Below are 26377 nucleotides of genomic sequence, written 5' to 3'. Positions count from 1 at the left end.
CCATAGTGTTAGAAGGCCTTCTCCTCAACACTATGTTACTATAGCTCTAGAGCGTCGCAGTCCCTCCCCCTTTCAGAACAGCGAGTGGCCCGGGAAATTAATCCCAATGCATTTTGACCATAGGCATTTCTTAAATTATTTATTTAAAGACCTCTTAAGCGTCGTGCGAAGCCAACTCTTGTCGTGACAAATCATGACAACACACACAATATTTTGGACCAAACAAATAATTACAAAGAAGAAAAAAATGGCAAGTTACAACAATTTATTTTGTTGTTTTTCTTCTTTGTAATTATTTGTTTGGTCCAAAATATTGTGTGTGTTGTCATGATTTGTCACGACAAGAGTTGGCTTCGCACGACGCTTAAAAGGTCTTTAAATAAATAATTTAAGAAATGCCTATGGTCAAAATGCATTGGGATTCATTTCCTGGGCCACTCGTTGTTCTGAAAGGGGGAGGGACTGCAACGCTCTATAGCAACATAGTGTTAACACAGATCTCCAAACCCCATGGAAGAGAAGGTCTGTTGGATCTAAACAGAAGGAAGGTTTTTGGACGTTTATACAACGATAACTCTCCATCTCTAACTAATCTAAGGCTATAATACACCATGTATTTACATGTTTAAAATTCACATATAATTATAGTACCTTATTTCATAATTAACTCTACTTTTAAAGAGCGAATAGAGATAATATAATATATATATATATATAGAGAGAGATATTTCAATATGGCAGGAAGAAGAAGAAGAAGAAGAAGAAGAAGAAGTCGATGTCCTGAAGAGAGAAAATAAAAAATAAAACTTGGCATTTTTTTCTTTCTTTCTTTCTTTCTTTGTTTTAACCGTGTTTGTAGTGAAGGATGGACAATACGCAGCGTTTGGAACTCTCTGAGGACAATATCAGTCTGATGTTCCTGTTGGAACTTTGTGGAGTTCCTTGAGTTCCTGTTGGAACTTTGTGGAGTTCCTGTTGGAACTTTGTGGAGTTCCTGTTGGAACTTTGTGGAGTTCCTGTTGGAACTTTGTGGAGTTCCTTGAGTTCCTGTTGGAACTTTGTGGAGTTCCTTGAGTTCCTGTTGGAACTTTGTGGAGTTCCTGTTGGAACTTTGTGGAGTTCCTGTTGGAACTTTGTGGAGTTCCTTGAGTTCCTGTGTCTCAAGGGTAGAGTGGCCGGATGGGAAACACGGTTCGATCGATCCCTGTGTGTGTGTGTGTGTGTGTGTGTGTGTGTGTGTGTGTGAATGTGTGTGTGTTTGTGTATGTATGTGTGTGTGTGTATGTGTATGTGTGCGTGTGTGTGTGTGTGTGTGTGTGTGTGAATGTGTGTGTGTTTGTGTATGTGTGTGTGTGTGTGTGTATGTGTGCGTGTGTGTGAGTGTGAATGGGTGAATGTAATCCACAGTCTATGCAAAGCGTCTTGGATGAAGGCGCTTCATTACAAATATGCACCATTTAGCGTTTGTTTGTACCTGTTGGGTGGACCTGTTTGTACCTGTTGGGTGGACCTGTTTGTACCTGTTGGGTGGACCTGTTTGTACCTGTTGGGTGGACCTGTTTGTACCTGTTGGGTGGACCTGTTTGTACCTGTTGGGTGTACCTGTTTGTACCTGTTGGGTGGAACTCTGGATTTTGGAACTCTGGATTTTGTCTTTGAGTCTGAGTTCCTTCAGGAAGTCTCAGAGGTTCATGTATTTATTGTCTGAGTTCCTTTTGAACATGAATCTGTTATTTCTGCTCCCTTTTCGGTCGGGGTTCGTTCCCCAATGTAGGCCAATGACAGGAGAGACCCCCCCCCCCCCCCCCCCCTCCCTCCCTCTCTTTAGGCCAATGACAGGAGAGACCACCCCCCCTTCCCTCCCTCCCTCGCTGAGGCGTGTCGCTCGCGCCCCAAAGGACACCGCCGTTAATGAAGCTCCTCCCCTCTCCCGTCCTTAAGGCCCGCCCCTCTCTCTCCTATAGAGGCCACACCCCTCTCTCATTTAGGCCACGCCCCTAATCCCCACCACGGACCTCCTCCTCCTCCTCTCACTGTAAAGGTCCCCTCTACACACCGGCCTCCATTTTTAGGATTTTTAGCGGTTTTCTGAAAAACGCGTCCAGTGAGCAACCACCTTAACTCTGAGGGCGAGCAGGTTGTATACGGGGTCCATTTGGTTCCATAGGCTCCCTGTACAGGTCCATTTGGTTCCATATGTAGCTCTCAGTTACATTTAAACACAGGCTGTATATATTTTTTCCACTCTGTTGTTTTAGTTCCTCCCAGAAAAAAAGTTTCCAGTCGTTTTTCAACCGTCTGGAGTTCAGAGGTCAGAGTTCAGAGGTCAGAGGTCAGAGTTCAGAGTTCAGAGTTCAGAGTTGTCCAGCTTTCACAGAAAGCAGATCTACAAGTCCTCTGAATGGTCTCCCCAACACAAACAGATCTACAAGTCCTCTGAATGGTCTCCCCGACACAAACAGATCTACAAGTCCTCTGAATGGTCTCCCCGACACAAACAGATCTACAAGTCCTCTGAATGGTCTCCCCCGACACAAACAGATCTACAAGTCCTCTGAATGGTCTCCCCGACACAAACAGATCTACAAGTCCTCTGAATGGTCTCCCCCGACACAAACAGATCTACAAGTCCTCTGAATGGTCTCCCCGACACAAACAGATCTACAAGTCCTCTGAATGGTCTCCCCAACACAAACAGAGAGAGAGAGAGAGAGAGAGAGAGAGAGAGAGCGGAATGGAAGCACTATAGGTCCGTCCATGTTGTCATGTCCATCCGTCCGTCCGTCCGATGTCACGTTCAGGTCACCAGTTTTACCGTAAAGTCCGGCGCCATGCTGGAGCCAGAGGGTGTGTGAGTGGTTGGATGAAGGTCGGATGGATGATGGATGAAGGTTGGATGAAGGTCGGATGGTTGCATGAAGGATGGATGTCCTACGGACACAACAGGACCATCTGTGAAGTTCATCGTCTCTCTGTGTGGCTGGGAGGCGGGGCTTAGCGGAGGGGGGCGGCTGGGGGGCGGAGCTTAGCAGAGGGAGGTGGGGCTTAGCGGAGGGAGGGAGGGGCGGGGCTGAAGACCCAGACCACACCGGTCGCAACCTCTCGATACAGAAGCGTCGTTAAGGCCAACCGACCACACCAACGCCCTGGGACTGGGAGGCGGGGCTTAGCGGAGAGGAGGCGTGGCTTAGGGGGGGGGTGGCTTAGATATTGCTGTCCTGGGACTGGGAGGCGGGGCTTAGTGGAGCGGAGGAGGCGGGACTCCACCATCTTGGGAAAAGGTTAGCGGAGGGGGCGGGGCTTAGAGGAAGGGGTGGGGCTTATGCAAGGGGCGGGGCTTATGTATTGATGTCCTGTGATTCGACCGTCTTGGCCAGGGTTAGCGGAAGGGGGGGTGTGGCTTAGAGGAGAGGGGGGCGGCGTGATCAGATCTCGATGTCCTGGGACTCTGCCGCCATCTTGGCGAGGGCTTAAGCGGAGGGGGGGTGGGGCTTAGCGGAAGCAGGCGGGCGGGGCTTAGGGGAGTGGGCGGGGCTTATATCTTGATGTCCTGTGATTCGACCATCTTGGCGAGGGTTTTCTTCACCCTCAGGATGGTGAGGCGGGAGGCGGGGTTATGAGCCCAGCACTCACACATGAGCTTCAGCATGGCGCGCAGGCACTGAGGGGGCGCGCGCACACACACACACACACACACACACACACACACACACACACACACACACACACACACACACACACACACACACACATTAGTCATTTATCAGACGCTCTTAACCCATTCTGACCTGAGATCAGATTCTAAGAATGTCTTCTACATCCTGACAGTTTTCTGAAAAAGCTATGTTTCTATGTCAGTCGTTCTTTGATTTTTAAAAAAATAGCACACCTACAAGCTCGTAGCGCCATCTAAACCATCTAAATACTACAGCATGCAGAGGAGAAGTCATAACAGAACCATCTAAACACTACAGCATGCAGAGGAGAAGTCATAACAGAACCATCTAAATACTACAGCATGCAGAGGAGAAGTCATAACAGAACCATCTAAACACTACAACATGCAGAGGAGAAGTCATAACAGAACCATCTAAACACTACAACATGCAGAGGAGAAGTCATAACAGAACCATCTAAATACTACAACATGCAGAGGAGAAGTCATAACAGAACCATCTAAACACTACAACATGCAGAGGAGAAGTCATAACAGAACCATCTAAACACTACAACATGCAGAGGAGAAGTCATAACTAGGGTTGCCACCCGTCCCTTAAAATACAGAATCGTTCCTTATTTTCCTAAATAGCCCCTACACGTCAACACTGAATTTAACAATAATGAACAAAACACAGGAAATATTAAAGTCAGCACAATTGTTCTAGCGGGAGGCACACACTACCTAAAGTAGCCTAAACCAGTGGTTCCCAAAGTGAGGTCCGGGGACCCCCAGGGGTCCTTGAGGGAGTTCCAGGGGGTCCCCAGCTGTATTTTAGTTTGGAACCAAATAGACCCTTATGGGTCTGTAACTCTGAGAGTGTATAAATGGAACCAAATGGACCCTTATGGGTCTGTAACTCTGAGAGTGTATAAATGGAACCAAATGGACCCTTACGGGTCTGTAACTCTGAGAGTGTACAAATGGAACCAAATGGACCCTTATGGGTCTGTGACTCTGAGAGTGTACAAATGGAACCAAATGGACCCTTATGGGTCTGTGACTCTGAGAGTGTACAAATGGAACCAAATGGACCATCAGAGTTAAATTAACATTGATTTTACAATATGAATTGGGGGTCCCAGAGATAGAAATGCCATTAAATGGGGGTCTGTATACTAATGCATGTCAAACTGGTACTTGAAATTAAAAGGGGTGAGAATCACTGTGTAAAAATCTTCTCTTATGGGGGTCGCTGGCATATATTCTATAATGGGCTGCTGATGTTGTTATGCTCATTTGGAAAACAAAATTCTACTTCAAAAGTTGTGGATAGCATACCATAAACAATAAGTTGAAGGGAAACTTCAAATTATTGCTTTGACTTATTGCTTCAACGTATTGCTTCAACGTATTGCTTCAACTTATTGCTTCAACTTATTGCTTCAACTTATTGCTTCAACTTATTGCTTCAACTTATTGCTTCAACTTATTGCTGGCCTTGCCGCACACGCCTGCACCGCAAGGCCGCGGCAGGCGTAAAGAGTGTCCCTTATTTCAAGATCTCAAAGGTGGCAACCCTAGTCATAACAGAACCATCTAATACAACATGCAGAGGAGAAGTCATAACAGAACCATCTAATACAACATGCAGAGGAGAAGTCATAACAGAACCAACTAAACACTACAGCATGCAGAGGAGAAGTCATAACAGAACCAACTAAACACTACAGCATGCAGAGGAGAAGTCATAACAGAACCAACTAAACACTACAGCATGCAGAGGAGAAGTCATAACAGAACCAACTAAACACTACAGCATGCAGAGGAGAAGTCATAACAGAACCATCTAAACACTACAACATGCAGAGGAGAAGTCATAACAGAACCATCTAAACACTACAACATGCAGAGGAGAAGTCATAACAGAACCATCTAAACACTACAACATGCAGAGGAGAAGTCATAACAGAACCAACTAAACACTACAGCATGCAGAGGAGAAGTCATAACAGAACCATCTAAACACTACAACATGCAGAGGAGAAGTCATAACAGAACCAACTAAACACTACAGCATGCAGAGGAGAAGTCATAACAGAACCATCTAAACACTACAACATGCAGAGGAGAAGTCATAACAGAACCATCTAAACACTACAACATGCAGAGGAGAAGTCATAACAGAACCATCTAAACACTACAACATGCAGAGGAGAAGTCATAACAGAACCATCTAAACACTACAACATGCAGAGGAGAAGTCATAACAGAACCATCTAAACACTACAGCATGCAGAGGAGAAGTCATAACAGAACCATCTAAACACTACAGCATGCAGAGGAGAAGTCATAACAGAACCATCTAAACACTACAACATGCAGAGGAGAAGTCATAACAGAACCATCTAAACACTACAGCATGCAGAGGAGAAGTCATAACAGAACCATCTAAACACTACAGCATGCCGAGGAGAAGTCATAACAGAACCATCTAAACACTACAACATGCAGAGGAGAAGTCATAACAGAACCATCTAAACACTACAGCATGCAGAGGAGAAGTCATAACAGAACCATCTAAACACTACAGCATGCAGAGGAGAAGTCCCTGGAACAACATATTTTCAGAAGGGGGTCGGCGGTCAATTACAGATAATTTCCGGGGTCCTTGACATGAAAACAGAAACATGAGGGTCTTTCAGAAAACTGTCAGGATTTAGAAGACATTTGTGGAATCGGTCTCGGCGTTTAAAATCATCCTGTCGGCTGATTATTATCCGTTGGATATGGTTTTATTTTATTTAGTGTTAATTTATCCCTTCTTGGATATGGTTTTATCGCCCGAAAGGATCCATATGATGTGATGACGTCTCACCTCGTCGCCGTTCCAGCGGTTGGACACCGTGGGGCGCTGTCCCTTCACACACACCACCTCCACCATGTCTTCATAGGATGGCTCTGAGGGCACCATGTCGTAGTATGGCAGCTGGTAGTCCTCCACCATGCCTTTAAAACATGTCATTAACATGTTAACCCATTCTGACCTGAGATCAGATTCATAACGAGGTTTCCACTGGACACACACTGGTCTGATTAACCCATTCTGACCTGAGATCAGATTCTAAAAATGTCAGTCGTTCTTCGATAAAAAATAATAATAGCAGACCTACAAGCTCGTATCGCGCCACTCGGTGGCGCGATATGAGCTTGTAGATCTGCTATTTTTCAATAGCTAAAAGCATAACATGATGCCAATACCAAAATGGGTGCCCGGTCAGAATGGGTTAAACATGTTATTAACATGTTAAAACATGTCATTAACATGTCATTAACATGTTATTATATGTGTGAAGCATGTTATATCTGGAAAAAGTCTTCGTCAGGTACCTGACGAACAGTGTTGTTTTTGGCAGGAAATTTCTATTTTAGTTTTAGTCATAGTCTTTGGACTGAAACTTAATTTAGTTTTAGTCACATTTTAGTCACCTGGAAATGTCTTAGTGTTAGTCTAGTTTTAGTCGACTAAACGTCATGAGATTTTAGTCGACTAAATCTACAGTTGATTCAGTCGACTAAAATGTATTTTGGCGGGCCTTGATGCCGTCGTAATGAGTGTTTTTACACTTGCTGAAAATAGCCGATCTACAAGCTCACAGCGCGACACGTTGTGAGCTTGTAGATCGGCTATTTTCAGCATGCAACCAAAGTGTAAAATGACTTATACTGGAATTATTGTCCACTAGTCCCTTCCTAACATTTGAGTCTAGTTTGTATTTTGTCAACGAAATTGTCAGTATATTTAGTCTTAGTTTTAGTCATCGTAGCTTAATTTCCAGTGTTTGTGTACCTCCAGTCACATAGCGTCCGGTCATCTCCCAGATCACCAGGGCGTAGCTGTGTGTGTGTGTGTGTGTGTGTGTGTGTGTGTGTGTACAGTGTGTGTGTGTGTGTGCGTGTACCTCCAGTCACACAGCGTCGGGTCATCTCCCAGATCACCAGGGCGTAGCTGTAGATGTCGGCCATGATGAACGCCTGGAAGTGGTTCTTGTTCAGCGTCTCGTCCAGAACCTCCGGAGCCATGTAGCGCCGTGTGCCCATCCTGGTGCTCAGGGGGACGTCCACCTCATTGGTGTCGCTATGGAGACACAGCAGAGAGGAGGGGGTTATAGTGTTGACTCCCATTGTGACAATGGAATGAGGAAGTGCTCATTCTGTCTCAATGGGATAGTTCCAATGTGTGGAATTATAGCCCCATAGGCACCCCACTTTGTCTCAATGGGATAGTTCCAATGTGTGGAACTATAGCCCATAGGCACCCCGCTTTGTCTCAATGGGATAGTTCCAATGTGTGGAACTATAGCCCATAGGCACCCCGCTTTGTCTCAATGGGATAGTTCCAATGTGAGGAACTATAGCCCATAGGCACCGAGCTTTGTCTCAATGGGATAGTTCCAATGTGTGGAACTATAGCCCATAGGCACCCTGCTTTGTCTCAATGGGATAGTTCCAATGTGTGGAACTATAGCCCATAGGCACCCCGCTTTGTCTCAATGGGATAGTTCCAATGTGTGGAACTATAGCCCATAGGCACCCCGCTTTGTCTCAATGGGATAGTTCCAATGTGAGGAACTATAGCCCATAGCACCCCGCTTTGTCTCAATGGGATAGTTCCAATGTGTGGAACTATAGCCCATAGCACCCTGCTTTGTCTCAATGGGATAGTTCCAATGTGAGGAACTATAGCCCATAGGCACCCCGCTTTGTCTCAATGGGATAGTTCCAATGTGAGGAACTATAGCCCATAGGCACCCCACTTTGTCTCAATGGGATAGTTCCAATGTGTGGAACTATAGCCCATAGGCACCCCGCTTTGTCTCAATGGGATAGTTCCAATGTGTGGAACTATAGCCCATAGGCACCCCGCTTTGTCTCAATGGGATAGTTCCAATGTGTGGAACTATAGCCCATAGGCACCCCGCTTTGTCTCAATGGGATAGTTCCAATGTGAGGAACTATAGCCCATAGGCACCCCACTTTGTCTCAATGGGATAGTTCCAATGTGTGGAACTATAGCCCATAGGCACCCCGCTTTGTCTCAATGGGATAGTTCCAATGTGAGGAACTATAGCCCATAGCACCCTGCTTTGTCTCAATGGGATAGTTCCAATGTGTGGAACTATAGCCCATAGGCACCCCGCTTTGTCTCAATGAGATAGTTCCAATGTGTGGAACTATAGCCCATAGCACCCTGCTTTGTCTCAATGGGATAGTTCCAATGTGTGGAACTACAGCCCATAGCACCCTGCTTTGTCTCAATGGGATAGTTCCAATGTGTGGAACTATAGCCCATAGCACCCCGCTTTGTCTCAATGGGATAGTTCCAATGTGTGGAACTATAGCCCATAGGCACCCCGCTTTGTCTCAATGGGATAGTTCCAATGTGTGGAACTATAGCCCATAGCACCCTGCTTTGTCTCAATGGGATAGTTCCAATGTGTGGAACTATGGCCCCATAGGCACCCGCTTTGTCTCAATGGGATAGTTCCAATGTGTGGAACTATAGCCCATAGCACCCCGCTTTGTCTCAATGGGATAGTTCCAATGTGTGGAACTATAGCCCATAGGCACCCCGCTTTGTCTCAATGGGATAGTTCCAATGTGTGGAACTATAGCCCATAGGCACCCCGCTTTGTCTCAATGGGATAGTTCCAATGTGTGGAACTATAGCCCATAGGCACCCCGCTTTGTCTCAATGGGATAGTTCCAATGTGTGGAACTATAGCCCCATAGGCACCCCGCTTTGTCTCAATGGGATAGTTCCAATGTGAGGAACTATAGCCCATAGGCACCCCGCTTTGTCTCAATGGGATAGTTCCAATGTGTGGAACTATAGCCCATAGGCACCCCACTTTGTCTCAATGGGATAGTTCCAATGTGTGGAACTATAGCCCATAGGCACCCCGCTTTGTCTCAATGGGATAGTTCCAATGTGTGGAACTATAGCCCATAGGCACCCCGCTTTGTCTCAATGGGATAGTTCCAATGTGTGGAACTATAGCCCATAGCACCCTGCTTTGTCTCAATGGGATAGTTCCAATGTGAGGAACTATAGTTCCAATGTGAGGAACTATAGCCCCATAGGCACCCCGCTTTGTCTCAATGGGATAGTTCCAATGTGAGGAACTATAGCCCATAGACACCCCGCTTTGTCTCAATGGGATAGTTCCAACGTGTGGAACTATAGCCCATAGACACCCCGCTTTGTCTCAATGGGATAGTTCCAATGTGTGGAACTATAGCCCATAGGCACCCCGCTTTGTCTCAATGGGATAGTTCCAATGTGTGGAACTATAGCCCCATAGGCACCCCGCTTTGTCTCAATGGGATAGTTCCAATGTGAGGAACTATCCCAGGTTGTGTGGAACTATCCCAGGTTGCATTTCTTTATATTGAGAGTAAGCTTATTATTATTATTATTATTATTGTAAGCTATGTAAATACAGAGGAGGGGTTAGTGATGCTCTAGTATCACGTGTTCTATAGAGTGTGGAACTGTACGACGGAAGCATTTATATTTTACTCGTGATCAGAGCTTCCGTTGCTCCAGACTGTACGACGGAAGCATTTATATTTGACTCATGATCAGAGCTTCCGTTGCTCCAGACTGTACGACGGAAGCATTTATATTTTACTCATGATCAGAGCTTCCGTTGCTCCAGACTGTACGACGGAAGCATTTATATTTTACTCGTGATCAGAGCTTCCGTTGCTCCAGACTGTACGACGGAAGCATTTATATTTTACTGGTGATCAGAGCTTCCGTTGCTCCAGACTGTACGACAGAAGCATTTATATTTTACTGGTGATCAGAGCTTCCGTTGCTCCAGACTGTACGACGGAAGCATTTATATTTTACTCATGATCAGAGCTTCCGTTGCTCCAGACTGTATGACGGAAGCATTTTTATTTGACTCATGATCAGAGCTTCCGTTGCTCCAGACTGTACGACGGAAGCATTTATATTTGACTCATGATCAGAGCTTCCGTTGCTCCAGACTGTACGACGGAAGCATTTATATTTGACTCATGATCAGAGCTTCCGTTGCTCCAGACTGTACGACGGAAGCATTTATATTTTACTCGTGATCAGAGCTTCCGTTGCTCCAGACTGTATGACGGAAGCATTTATATTTTACTCATGATCAGAGCTTCCGTTGCTCCAGACTGTACGACGGAAGCATTTATATTTTACTCGTGATCAGAGCTTCCGTTGCTCCAGACTGTACGACGGAAGCATTTATATTTTACTGGTGATCAGAGCTTCCGTTGCTCCAGACTGTACGACAGAAGCATTTATATTTTACTGGTGATCAGAGCTTCCGTTGCTCCAGACTGTACGACGGAAGCATTTATATTTTACTCATGATCAGAGCTTCCGTTGCTCCAGACTGTACGACGGAAGCATTTATATTTTACTCGTGATCAGAGCTTCCGTTGCTCCAGACTGTATGACGGAAGCATTTATATTTTACTCATGATCAGAGCTTCCGTTGCTCCAGACTGTACGACGGAAGCATTTATATTTTACTCGTGATCAGAGCTTCCGTTGCTCCAGACTGTACGACGGAAGCATTTATATTTTACTGGTGATCAGAGCTTCCGTTGCTCCAGACTGTACGACAGAAGCATTTATATTTTACTGGTGATCAGAGCTTCCGTTGCTCCAGACTGTACGACGGAAGCATTTATATTTTACTCATGATCAGAGCTTCCGTTGCTCCAGACTGTACGACGGAAGCATTTATATTTTACTCATGATCAGAGCTTCCGTTGCTCCAGACTGTATGACGGAAGCATTTTTATTTGACTCATGATCAGAGCTTCCGTTGCTCCAGACTGTACGACGGAAGCATTTATATTTGACTCATGATCAGAGCTTCCGTTGCTCCAGACTGTACGACGGAAGCATTTATATTTGACTCATGATCAGAGCTTCCGTTGCTCCAGACTGTACGACGGAAGCATTTATATTTTACTCGTGATCAGAGCTTCCGTTGCTCCAGACTGTATGACGGAAGCATTTATATTTTACTCATGATCAGAGCTTCCGTTGCTCCAGACTGTACGACGGAAGCATTTATATTTTACTCGTGATCAGAGCTTCCGTTGCTCCAGACTGTACGACGGAAGCATTTATATTTTACTGGTGATCAGAGCTTCCGTTGCTCCAGACTGTACGACAGAAGCATTTATATTTTACTGGTGATCAGAGCTTCCGTTGCTCCAGACTGTACGACGGAAACATTTATATTTTACTCATGATCAGAGCTTCCGTTGCTCCAGACTGTACGACGGAAGCATTTATATTTTACTCATGATCAGAGCTTCCGTTGCTCCAGACTGTATGACGGAAGCATTTTTATTTGACTCATGATCAGAGCTTCCGTTGCTCCAGACTGTACGACGGAAGCATTTATATTTGACTCATGATCAGAGCTTCCGTTGCTCCAGACTGTACGACGGAAGCATTTATATTTGACTCATGATCAGAGCTTCCGTTGCTCCAGACTGTACGACGGAAGCATTTATATTTTACTCGTGATCATAGCTTCCGTTGCTCCAGACTGTATGATCAGAGCTTCTGTTGCTCCAGACTGTATGACGGAAGCATTTATATTTTACTCATGATCAGAGCATCCGTTGCTCCAGACTGTACGATGGAAGCATTAATATTTTACTCATGATCGAAGCTTCCGTTTCTCCAGACTGTATGACGGACGCATTTATACTTTACTCATGATCAGAGCTTCCATTGCTCCAGACTGTACGACGGAAGCATTTATATTTTACTCATGATCAGAGCTTCCGTTGCTCCAGAGTGTACGACGGAAGCATTTATATTTTCCTCATGATCAGAGCTTCCGTTGCTCCAGACTGTACGACGGAAGCATTTATATTTTACTCACGATCAGAGCTTCCGTTGCTCCAGACTGTATGACGGAAGCATTTATATTTTACTCATGATCAGAGCTTCCGTTGCTCCAGACTGTACGACAGAAGCATTTATATTTTACTCGTGATCAGAGCTTCCGTTGCTCCAGACGGTACGACGGAAGCATTTATATTTTACTCATGATCAGAGCTTCCGTTGCTACAGGCTGTACGACGGAAGCATTTATATTTTACTCATGATCAGAGCTTCCGTTGCTCCAGACTGTATGACGGAAGCATTTATATTTTACTCATGATCAGAGCTTCCGTTGCTCCAGACTGTACGACGGAAGCATTTATATTTTACTCGTGATCAGAGCTTCCGTTGCTCCAGACTGTACGACGGAAGCATTTATATTTTACTGGTGATCAGAGCTTCCGTTGCTCCAGACTGTACGACAGAAGCATTTATATTTTACTGGTGATCAGAGCTTCCGTTGCTCCAGACTGTACGACGGAAGCATTTATATTTTACTCATGATCAGAGCTACCGTTGCTCCAGACTGTACGACGGAAGCATTTATATTTTACTCATGATCAGAGCTTCCGTTGCTCCAGACTGTACGACGGAAGCATTTATATTTTACTGGTGATCAGAGCTTCCGTTGCTCCAGACTGTATGATCAGAGCTTCTGTTGCTCCAGACTGTATGACGGAAGCATTTATATTTTACTCTTGATCAGAGCATCCGTTGCTCCAGACTGTACGATGGAAGCATTAATATTTTACTCATGATCGAAGCTTCCGTTTCTCCAGACTGTATGACGGACGCATTTATATTTTACTCATGATCAGAGCTTCCGTTGCTCCAGACTGTACGACGGAAGCATTTATATTTTACTCATGATCAGAGCTTCCGTTGCTCCAGACTGTACGACGGAAGCATTTATATTTGACTCATGATCAGAGCTTCCGTTGCTCCAGACTGTACGACGGAAGCATTTATATTTGACTCATGATCAGAGCTTCCGTTGCTCCAGACTGTACGACGGAAGCATGTATATTTTACTCATGATCAGAGCTTCCGTTGCTCCAGACTGTATGACGGAAGCATTTATATTTTACTCATGATCAGAGCTTCCGTTGCTCCAGACTGTACAACGGAAGCATTTATATTTTACTCATGATCAGAGCTTCCGTTGCTCAGGTCGGTGATAGGTCGGGTTAGGTTTAGGTTAGGTTTAGGTTAGGTTCAGGTTTAGGTCAGGTTAGGTTAGGTTTAGGTCAGGTTCAGGTTTACGTTCTAACCTGTTAAACTTGACCGCCAGGCCCAGGTCGGCGATGCAACAGGTCCCGTTCCTCTTCATCAGGATGTTCTTGCTCTTCAGGTCTCGGTGGGCGATGGCGGGCTTGCCCTGCGTGCCGTAGATCTCCGTGTGGAGGTGGCAGAGGCCACAGGCTGCGCTGTAGGCCAGACGCAGCAGCGAGGCCGTGTCCAGCGTGGTCAGCTTCAGGAAGTCGTGCAGGGAGCCGTTCTCGTGGTAGTCCGTGATCAGGAACAGCTGCGTGAACGCCCCGGTGCCTTTGATGTCCGCCGCGATGAAACCTGCAACCGACAACACATGGTTTAATACTTTATAATGAAACCTACAGCCGACAACACAGTGGTTTAATACTTTAGGATGAAACCTACAGCCGACAACACAGTGGTTTACTACTTTAGGATGAAACCTACAGCCGACAACACAGTGGTTTACTACTTTATAATGAAACCTACAGCCGACAACACAGTGGTTTACTACTTTAGGATGAAACCTACAGCCGACAACACAGTGGTTTACTACTTTATAATGAAACCTACAGCCGACAACACAGTGGTTTAATACTTTATAATGAAACCTACAGCCGACAACACAGTGGTTTACTACTTTATAATGAAACCTACAGCCGACAACACAGTGGTTTACTACTTTAGGATGAAACCTACAGCCGACAACACAGTGGTTTACTACTTTATAATGAAACCTACAGCCGACAACACAGTGGTTTACTACTTTATAATGAAACCTACAGCCGACAACACAGTGGTTTAATACTTTAGGATGAAACCTACAGCCGACAACACAGTGGTTTACTACTTTATAATGAAACCTACAGCCGACAACACAGTGGTTTAGTACTTTAGGATGAAACCTACAGCCGACAACACAGTGGTTTACTACTTTATAATGAAACCTACAGCCGACAACACAGTGGTTTACTACTTTAGGATGAAACCTACAGCCGACAACACAGTGGTTTACTACTTTAGGATGAAACCTACAGCCGACAACACAGTGGTTTACTACTTTAGGATGAAACCTACAGCCGACAACACAGTGGTTTACTACTTTATAATGAAACCTACAGCCGACAACACAGTGGTTTACTACTTTATAATGAAACCTACAGCCGACAACACAGTGGTTTAATACTTTATAATGAAACCTACAGCCGACAACACAGTGGTTTACTACTTTAGGATGAAACCTACAGCCGACAACACAGTGGTTTACTACTTTAGGATGAAACCTACAGCCGACAACACAGTGGTTTAATACTTTATAATGAAACCTACAGCCGACAACACAGTGGTTTACTACTTTAGGATGAAACCTACAGCCGACAACACAGTGGTTTACTACTTTATAATGAAACCTACAGCCGACAACACAGTGGTTTAATACTTTAGGATGAAACCTACAGCCGACAACACAGTGGTTTACTACTTTAGGATGAAACCTACAGCCGACAACACAGTGGTTTACTACTTTATAATGAAACCTACAGCCGACAACACAGTGGTTTAGTACTTTAGGATGAAACCTACAGCCGACAACACAGTGGTTTACTACTTTATAATGAAACCTACAGCCGACAACACAGTGGTTTACTACTTTAGGATGAAACCTACAGCCGACAACACAGTGGTTTACTACTTTAGGATGAAACCTACAGCCGACAACACAGTGGTTTACTACTTTAGGATGAAACCTACAGCCGACAACACAGTGGTTTACTACTTTATAATGAAACCTACAGCCGACAACACAGTGGTTTAATACTTTATAATGAAACCTACAGCCGACAACACAGTGGTTTACTACTTTAGGATGAAACCTACAGCCGACAACACAGTGGTTTACTACTTTAGGATGAAACCTACAGCCGACAACACAGTGGTTTAATACTTTAGGATGAAACCTACAGCCGACAACACAGTGGTTTACTACTTTAGGATGAAACCTACAGCCGACAACACAGTGGTTTACTACTTTATAATGAAACCTACAGCCGACAACACAGTGGTTTACTACTTTAGGATGAAACCTACAGCCGACAACACAGTGGTTTAATACTTTAGGATGAAACCTACAGCCGACAACACAGTGGTTTACTACTTTAGGATGAAACCTACAGCCGACAACACAGTGGTTTACTACTTTAGGATGAAACCTACAGCCGACAACACAGTGGTTTACTACTTTAGGATGAAACCTGCAACCGTCACAGGTGGTGAATAGTGCTGGTTCAACCAATCAGATTGCTTCCTCGACCTGTGGTAGAATATATATTCTTTCAGAGCGAACGTTTTTAACTCAAATCTGTCTGGGGGGGGGGGGGGGGAGGTCCCTGGAACAACATATTTTCAGATGGGGGTCGGCGGCCAAATACATGTAATTCTGGGGGTCCTTGACATGAAATAGTTAATAGAGAACGACTGACACATAGAAACATGTTTTTTTTTTCAGATGTTTTCAGGAATCTTTCTCAGGTGGAAATGGGTTAAAGGACGACTTCACCACTTTTCAACCTATATTCATATAATAGGTCCTCACTAATAATCATGAAAAAATTGCGCAATCTTTTTCTACTCGGTCTGTGTCTCATAGGAGGGCTGTGGGCAGTTTAGAAACCGTCTTCCAGTGACATCATTGATGGGGAATACAAGCTAATAGAAACTGCAGGCTTTCTAGTCCTGAAAAGTTGCAATGCGAAAATGGAAGCCATCGTTATCACGATAATGAAAATCTAAATATTTTTGTAAAATTCATAAAAATCATTTTTTCATGATTATTAGTGATAAAATAGCAGATCTACAAGCTCATAGCGCGCCACCGAGTGGCGCGATACGAGCTTGTAGGTCTGCTATTTATTTATTTTAATCAAAGAGCGACTGACATTTTTAGAATCTGATCTCAGGTCAGAATGGGTTAATCACACCAGTGTGTGTCCAGTGGAAACCTGGTATGAATCTGATCTCAGGTCAGGTCTTACACAGGATGTTGTCGTGTCTCATGAGGACGGTCTGGTAGATCTCGGTCTCTCTGAACCAGGAAGCTTCCTCTCTGGTGAAGAAGACCTTCACGGCCACCTTCTCCCCTCTCCAGCGGCCCAGCCACACCTCCCCGTAGCGCCCCGAGCCCACCTGACGCACCATCTGGATCTGCTTGGCGATGGTCCTCTGGACCTGAACACACACACAGGTACGCACAGGTACACACACACACAGGCAGGCAGGCAGGCAGGCACACACACACACACACAGAAACAGAAGTTGATCTACAAACTCACAACCAAACACTAAAGGGGGGTGTGTGTGTGTGTGGGGGGGGGGGGGGGGGGTGAGAGAGAGAGAGAGAGAGAGAGAGAGAGAGAGAGAGAGAGAGAGAGAGAGAGAGAGAGAGAGAGAGAGAGTGTGTGTGTGTGTGTGTGTGTGTGTGTGTGTGTGTGTGTGTGTGTGTGTGTGAGTGAGTGAGTGAGTGAGTGAGTGAGTGAGTGAGTGACTGAGTGAGTGAGTGTGTGAGTGAGTGTGAGTGTGCGTGTGCGTGAGTGAGTGAGTGTGTGAGTGTGTGAGTGTGAGTGTGTGAGTGCCTGCACCGGGCCCCTCCCCGTGCAGTGCGTTGCTCCTACCAGCAGAGGGAGTCCGGATCCACTGCCGGAGCTCTGTGATTGGTGGATGAGGTCTTTGAGAGACTCTCCCACTGGGATGAACGCCTCATCCTGCTCCAAGTCCCTCTGGTAACACCTTTCTGTCTGCCACTTGTATCTGTGTGACACCACGACATGGTTATATAGGTAACACCTTTCTGTCTGCCACTTGTATCTGTGTGACACCATGGTTATATAGGTAACACCTTTCTGTGTGACACACCACAACATGGTTATATAGGTAACACCTTTCTGTGTAACACCACAACATGGTTATATAGGTAACACCTTTCTGTGTAACACCACGACATGGTTATATAGGTAACACCTTTCTGTGTGACACACCACAACATGGTTATATAGGTCACTAATATCTATGTAACACCTTTCTGTCTGCCACTTGTATCTGTGAAACACCACAACAAAAATGTAGTCACATTTCTATGTATGTGATGAATCACCATGTGTTGTTCTATTGTTCTATCTCTATGTATGTGATGTATCACCATGTGTTGTTCTATTGTTCTATCTCTATGTATGTGATGTATCACCATGTGTTGTTCTATTGTTCTATCTCTATGCATGTGATGTATCACCATGTGTTGTTCTATTGTTCTATCTCTATGTATGTGATGTATCACCATGTGTTGTTCTATTGTTCTGTTTCTATGTATGCGATGTATCACCATGTGTTGTTCTATTGTTCTATCTCTATGTATGTGATGTATCACCATGTGTTGTTCTATTGTTCTATCTCTATGTATGTGATGTATCACCATGTGTTGTTCTATTGTTCTATCTCTATGTATGTGATGTATCACCATGTGTTGTTCTATTGTTCTATCTCTATGTATGTGATGTATCACCATGTGTTGTTCTATTGTTCTATCTCTATGTATGTGATGTATCACCATGTGTTGTTCTATTGTTCTGTTTCTATGTATGCGATGTATCACCATGTGTTGTTCTATTGTTCTATCTCTATGTATGTGATGTATCACCATGTGTTGTTCTATTGTTCTATCTCTATGTATGTGATGTATCACCATGTGTTGTTCTATTGTTCTATCTCTATGTATGTGATGTATCACCATGTGTTGTTCTATTGTTCTATCTCTATGTATGTGATGTATCACCATGTGTTGTTCTTGCTTACTGTAAATATCTCTGGATTAAGAGCGTCCGATAAGTGAATACATTGTAAAAATTGTAACACTAAAGGTCGGAGGTCATATGAAGGTCACTGACCTGTAGTAACACACCACGGTGACACAGATCAGCGTGCAGGCGCAGATCGTCATGGAGATGAGGAAGGCCAGCCAATGAGCACTGCTGAAATATCCACCTGTTGACGAGACAACCAATGAGCACTGCTGAAATATCAACCTGTTGACGAGACAACCAATGAGCACTGCTGAAATATCCACCTAGTCAACCAGGCCTGCAGTAGGCTATGCACTGGACACATGTCTTCTACATCTAGTCGACCAGGCCTGCAGTAGGCTATGCACTGGACACATGTCTTCTAAATCTAGTCAACCAGGACTGCAGTAGGCTATGCACTGGACACATGTCTTCTACATCTAGTCAACCAGGCCTGCAGTAGGCTATGCACTGGACACATGTCTTCTAAATCTAGTCAACCAGGCCTGCAGTAGGCTATGCACTGGACACATGTCTTCTAAATCAGTGTTTCCCAACCTGTGTGTCGCGGAGCTTTGGTGCTCCGTTTGATGTGTCCAAGTGCTCCGCGTAATTTGACCGAAATTAAGTTATAGTGTTACTTTCTGTCAAATCAGGCGGCACACTAACTCTCCCCCAAAAGCAATATTATAGCTACTGAGCTGCAGGATTCTTATTGTTGCGTCGTCGATAACAACAACACGGAACAATAGACTCTAACGACCCTCGGCCATTGAAATGTTAATGCTTAGATGCATGCAGAAGACGCTACATTTCGCTCCCTCTAGAAAGACTGGAGCGCGCAGAGCGCATATGCACGTAGACAGCAGACACATACAGTCCTAGGCTACATGTCCCGACCCAAACACGTAAAGTAAACGTGACGTTGTTGTGATTAAACATAATGTGCCACGAAAAATAGATGTCCAAAATAGCTGTCCATAGATGTCCAAACATGATCGCCTCATTCGGCCAACAAAATATATCTCCCTCCCTCCACAGTGACCACAGAAGCGCAGTGATGCCCGATTTATTCTTCGTCGTACACGTGTTATGCTTGCATGCTGAAAATGGCTGATCTACAAGCTCACAACGCGTTGCGGACTCAACGCGTTGTGAGCTTGTCGATCAGCTATTTTCAGCACGTGGAAATAAGCAGGCTGTGAGAACTGAGACCCTTCACAATAAAAGCATGCAGCTTTCACAAGTTGGCCCATAATAAAGACAAGGAAAAGGATTAGGTGGAATTTCACATTGTATATAAGCAATTTTTTTTAAACTGAGGCACTGTCTCTGTCCTTTTCTTTCTCTTTTAAGTTATTTGATGAGTGCTGTCATGTGTGTTTTTAAAAGTATATTTACTTTGACTATATTTTTAATATATATGTATATTTAATATATATATATGTATATATATGTATGTGTGTGTATATATATATATATATATATATATATATACCCCCCCCCCCCCTAGGTGTTCCCCGAGACTTTTAGGCTATGAAAAGTGTTCCCTGGGACAAAAAAGGTTGGGAAACACTGTTCTAAATCTAGTCAACCAGGCCTGCAGTAGACTATGCACTGGACACATGTCTTCTAAATCTAGTCAACCAGGCCTGCAGTAGGCTATGCACTGGACACATGTCTTCTAAATCTAGTCAACCAGGCCTGCAGTAGGCTATGCACTGGACACATGTCTTCTAAATCTAGTCAACCAGGCCTGCAGTAGGCTATGCACTGGACACATGTCTTCTACATCTAGTCAACCAGGCCTGCAGTAGGCTATGCACTGGACACATGTCTTCTAAATCTAGTCAACCAGGCCTGCAGTAGGCTATGCACTGGACACATGTCTTCTAAATCTAGTCAACCAGGCCTGCAGTAGGCTATGCACTGGACACATGTCTTCTAAATCTAGTCAACCAGGCCTGCAGTAGGCTATGCACTGGACACATGTCTTCTACATCTAGTCAACCAGGCCTGCAGTAGACTATGCACTGGACACATGTCTTCTACATCTAGTCAACCAGGCCTGCAGTAGGCTATGCACTGGACACATGTCTTCTGAATCTAGTCAGCCAGGCCTGCAGTAGGCTATGCACTGGACACATGTCTTCTACATCTAGTCAACCAGGCCTGCAGTAGGCTATGCACTGGACACATGTCTTCTAAATCTAGTCAACCAGGACTGCAGTAGGCTATGCACTGGACACATGTCTTCTACATCTCGTCAACCAGGACTGCAGTAGGCTATGCACTGGACACATGTCTTCTACATCTAGTCAACCAGGCCTGCAGTAGGCTATGCACTGGACACATGTCTTCTACATCTCGTCAACCAGGACTGCAGTAGGCTATGCACTGGACACATGTCTTCTACATCTCGTCAACCAGGCCTGCAGTAGGCTATGCACTGGACACATGTCTTCTACATCTAGTCTACCAGGCCTGCAGTAGGCTATGCACTGGACACATGTCTTCTACATCTAGTCAACCAGGCCTGCAGTAGGCTATGCACTGGACACATGTCTTCTACATCTAGTCTACCAGGCCTGCAGTAGGCTATGCACTGGACACATGTCTTCTACATCTAGTCAACCAGGCCTGCAGTAGGCTATGCACTGGACACATGTCTTCTACATCTAGTCAACCAGGCCTGCAGTAGGCTATGCACTGGACACATGTCTTCTACATCTAGTCTACCAGGCCTGCAGTAGGCTATGCACTGGACACATGTCTTCTACATCTAGTCAACCAGGACTGCAGTAGGCTATGCACAGGACACATGTCTTCTACATCTAGTCAACCAGGACTGCAGTAGGCTATGCACTGGACACATGTCTTCTACATCTAGTCAACCAGGCCTGCAGTAGGCTATGCACTGGACACATGTCTTCTACATCTAGTCTACCAGGCCTGCAGTAGGCTATGCACTGGACACATGTCTTCTACATCTAGTCAACCAGGCCTGCAGTAGGCTATGCACTGGACACATGTCTTCTACATCTAGTCAACCAGGCCTGCAGTAGGCTATGCACTGGACACATGTCTTCTACATCTAGTCTACCAGGCCTGCAGTAGGCTATGCACTGGACACATGTCTTCTACATCTAGTCAACCAGGACTGCAGTAGGCTATGCACAGGACACATGTCTTCTACATCTAGTCAACCAGGACTGCAGTAGGCTATGCACTGGACACATGTCTTCTACATCTAGTCAACCAGGCCTGCAGTAGGCTATGCACTGGACACATGTCTTCTACATCTAGTCAACCAGGCCTGCAGTAGGCTATGCACTGGACACATGTCTTCTACATCTAGTCAACCAGGCCTGCAGTAGGCTATGCACTGGACACATGTCTTCTACATCTAGTCTACCAGGCCTGCAGTAGGCTATGCACTGGACACATGTCTTCTACATCTAGTCAACCAGGACTGCAGTAGGCTATGCACAGGACACATGTCTTCTACATCTAGTCAACCAGGACTGCAGTAGGCTATGCACTGGACACATGTCTTCTACATCTCGTCAACCAGGCCTGCAGTAGGCTATGCACTGGACACATGTCTTCTACATCTAGTCAACCAGGACTGCAGTAGGCTATGCACAGGACACATGTCTTCTACATCTAGTCAACCAGGACTGCAGTAGGCTATGCACTGGACACATGTCTTCTACATCTAGTCAACCAGGCCTGCAGTAGGCTATGCACTGGACACATGTCTTCTACATCTAGTCAACCAGGCCTGCAGTAGGCTATGCACTGGACACATGTCTTCTACATCTAGTCAACCAGGCCTGCAGTAGGCTATGCACTGGACACATGTCTTCTACATCTAGTCTACCAGGCCTGCAGTAGGCTATGCACTGGACACATGTCTTCTACATCTAGTCAACCAGGACTGCAGTAGGCTATGCACAGGACACATGTCTTCTACATCTAGTCAACCAGGACTGCAGTAGGCTATGCACTGGACACATGTCTTCTACATCTCGTCAACCAGGCCTGCAGTAGGCTATGCACTGGTAATGCATGGTCATTAGTATCATTGTCATCACCTGGGTGGGTCAGTCGTGTAACTTTCTCGACGTTAAGCTGTGTGTGTGTGTGTTCAACAACACAGACTTGCAAAATAACGTGTGTGTGTGTGTGTGTGTGTGTGTGTGTGTGTGTGTGTGTGCGTGCATCTTACCAGTCTCAATAGGGGGGGGCAGGGTGGGCTGCAGTTCTCTGTTACAGAAGTCTGTGTTACAACATTCTATCGTTCTCCTGGTCTGCGCTCTGGGAGAGTCCTACGGACAGACAGACAGACAGACAGACAAGAGTATTTATAAAGCGCTTTTATCCAAAGGCAACCGGGATCGAACCGGCTGCTCTACCTCCTGAGCCACTGCCGCCCTGCGTGCGTGCGTGCGTGCGTGCGTGTGTGTGTGCGTGTGTGCGTGCGTGCGTGCGTGCGTGCGTGCGTACCTTGCACTGGAAGTGTGAGCCCTCGTACTTCATACATCCTGAGGTCAGAACGGCCTCTCCATGTTCATCCTCCTCTATGATGGCAAAGCACTGACCGTTGGTCCTGGGAGAGAGACATAGACACACAGAGGAGGGAGAGAGAGAGAGAGAGAGAGAGAGAGAGAGAGAGAGAGAGAGAGAGGGCTTAAGGCCTATTCATAGTCTGGGTTTTAGGTGGTGAGCTGACCACCGCGAAATAACGTTGAGCGGTGGTGAGTAAAAACAGAGAGAAGGGCTGGAGCGGTGGCGGTGGTTTGCTGACGACTAAAACTAAGACTAAATAAACTGACAATTTCGTCAACAAATAATAAACTAGACTAAAATGTTAGGAAGGGACTAGTCACAAGCTCACTAGATATACACTAGATATACAAGCTCACAACGCGTCGCGCTGCGACGCGTTGTGAGCTTGTAGATCGGCTATTTTCAGCAAGTGTAAAATAAGTCATTACGATGGCATCAAGGCCCGCCAAAATACATTTTAGTCGACTAAATCACCTGTAGATTTAGTCGACTAAAATCGTATGACATTTAGTCGACTAAAACTAGACCAACACTAAGACATTCCAGGTGACTAAAATGTGCCTGAAACTAAATGAAAACTAAAATCAAAATGTGCTCAATGCGGTATAGTTTTAGCATACAGCAGTAATGGTACTGGTACTCACTCGCAGGTGTTGTTTTTGGCGCCCTCCGGTGGACAGTGTCCAGAGCAGTAGCAGCTCAGGAAGCGCGCCGCGTCCTCCGGAGCGATGGTGGCGTCCTCCCCAGCCCCGGGACGCCGGGCCTCGTGCTTCACCCCGGTGCCCAGGAGGACGTGGTCTGGATTCTGACCTGCAGCTGGAATGGATCACACCGTTAACCAATGGAAACGCACCGTTTACGATCACATGATTAACCAATGGAAACGCACCGTAACGATCACATGATTAACCAATGGAAACGCACCGTTACCATCACATGATTAACCAATGGAAACGCACCGTTTACCATCACATGATTAACCAATGGAAACGCACCGTTTACCATCACATGATTAACCAATGGAAACGCACCGTTTACCATCACATGATTAACCAATGGAAACGCACCGTTTACCATCACATGATTAACCAATGGAAACGCACCGTTACGATCACATGATTAACCAATGGAAATGCACAGTTTACGATCACATGATTAACCAATGGAAACGCACCGTTACCATCACATGATTAACCAATGGAAACGCACCGTTTACCATCACACGATTAACCAATGGAAACGCACCGTTACGATCACATGATTAACCAATGGAAACGCACCGTTACGATCACATGATTAACTCATTCTGAGTTTGGAAAATAGCAGATCTACAAGCTTGTAGGTCTGCTATTTTTGAAAAATCATGAAAATGTGGTGCAAATCTTTGAAGATATATTCTTTCAGAGCGAACGCTTTTAACTCAAGTCTTTGCTTCTGGGGGGGAGGGGGGTCCCTGGAACTAGATATTTTCAGATGATTACATATATTGTTGGGGGTCCATGGCATGGAAATGTCTGAGAACCACTGACATAGAAACATAGGGTTTAACCCTGTGAGAACCACTGACATAGAAACATAGGGTTTTAACCCTGTGAGAACCACTGACATAGAAACATAGGGTTTAACCCTGTGAGAACCACTGACATAGAAACATATGGTTTAACCCTGTGAGAACCACTGACATAGAAACATATGGTTTAACCCTGTGAGAACCACTGATATAGAAACATAGGGTTTAACCCTGTGAGAACCACTGACATAGAAACATATGGTTTAACCCTGTGAGAACCACTGACATAGAAACATAGGGTTTAACCCTGTGAGAACCACTGACATAGAAACATATGGTTTAACCCTGTGAGAACCACTGACATAGAAACATAGGGTTTAACCCTGTGAGAACCACTGACATAGAAACATAGGGTTTAACCCTGTGAGAACCACTGACATAGAAACATAGGGTTTAACCCTGTGAGAACCACTGACATGGAAACATAGGGTTTAACCCTGTGAGAACCACTGACATAGAAACATAGGGTTTAAACCTGTGAGAACCACTGACATAGAAACATAGGGTTTAACCCTGTGAGAACGACTGACATAGAAACATGAGGTTTAACCCTGTGAGAACCACTGACATAGAAACATAGGGTTTAACCCTGTGAGAACCACTGACATAGAAACATAGGGTTTAACCCTGTGAGAACCACTGACATAGAAACATAGGGTTTAACCCTGTGAGAACCACTGACATAGAAACATAGGGTTTAAACCCTGTGAGAACCACTGACATAGAAACATAGGGTTTAACCCTGTGAGAACCACTGACATAGAAACATAGGGTTTAAACCCTGTGAGAACCACTGACATAGAAACATAGGGTTTAACCCTGTGAGAACCACTGAGATAGAAACATAGGGTTTAACCCTGTGAGAACCGCTGACATAGAAACATAGGGTTTAACCCTGTGAGAACCACTGACATAGAAACATAGGGTTATTTCAGAAAACTGTCCGATATCTGGTTTCCGATTAATTGCAGCGTCGTAATCTAAGAATATGTTATTTCTTTGTTTTCTTGAATAAAGTCTAATCTTAGTGTTTCATGTAAAGAGCTTTGGGCATTTATGAAAGCTCTATGTAAATCTGAGCTATTATTATTATGTAAATCTGACACCAAAAAAACCCCCGAATAATATATAAACAATTATTATCCTTCATGCTCTTCTGTCCAGCCTCCCTCCTGCACTAGCTGGATGTTGATTGGCTACCGAGGCATGACTGACAGGAGCACAGACCAGTAGGGGAAAGGCCTGACTCAGAGAGAGAGAGAGAGAGAGAGAGAGAGAGAGAGAGGGGGGGGGGGGGGGGGGGGATGGAGAGAGAGGGGGAGAGAGAGAGAGAGAGAGAACATGTGTAGTTAATTGTGCAGAGTGGAGACTGAGGTCTGGCACAGAGGCAGTCTGGGTCTCTCTCTCTCTCTCTCTCTCTCTCTCTCTCTCAAAGGGCCAGTGTGCCTCCAGTGTAGTTTCACTACTACTCTTCAGGGAGCACGCGCACGCACACGCACACACACACACACACACACACACACACACAC

At 45.2% G+C, this 26377-nt stretch overlaps 1 protein-coding gene across 2 annotated transcripts in view; it reads right to left on the bottom strand.

Moving 5' to 3' along the window:
- Positions 1–2695: 2695 nt before the first annotated feature.
- LOC310865935 (bone morphogenetic protein receptor type-1A-like) overlaps positions 2696–26377 on the bottom strand; it is a 64699-nt gene continuing 41017 nt past the window's right edge. The window contains exons 5-15 of one of the 2 annotated variants that reach the window (XR_014569855.1): positions 23923–24094; positions 23216–23318; positions 22938–23037; positions 18812–18908; positions 17546–17681; positions 16910–17102; positions 13901–14198; positions 7621–7796; positions 6537–6667; positions 3090–3661; positions 2696–3024 (exon numbers count right to left, since the gene is read on the bottom strand). Coding sequence is in view for 1 of the 2 variants with exons in the window: in XM_083775142.1 (XP_083631268.1) it covers positions 3536–3661; positions 6537–6667; positions 7621–7796; positions 13901–14198; positions 16910–17102; positions 17546–17681; positions 18812–18908; positions 22938–23037; positions 23216–23318; positions 23923–24094 (1532 nt within the window). In the remaining variant the exon portion in view is untranslated. Of the gene's footprint in view, positions 3025–3089; positions 3662–6536; positions 6668–7620; positions 7797–13900; positions 14199–16909; positions 17103–17545; positions 17682–18811; positions 18909–22937; positions 23038–23215; positions 23319–23922; positions 24095–26377 lie in introns of those variants that run through there. The other variant, XM_083775142.1, reaches the window with a different exon arrangement.

Source organism: Protomyctophum parallelum (genome assembly GCF_964188405.1).
Source record: "Protomyctophum parallelum genome assembly, chromosome: 10".
Lineage (NCBI taxonomy): Eukaryota > Metazoa > Chordata > Actinopteri > Myctophiformes > Myctophidae > Protomyctophum > Protomyctophum parallelum.
Note: the sequence above shows the minus strand (reverse complement) of the source record. Positions and strands in the feature narration are given on the sequence as shown.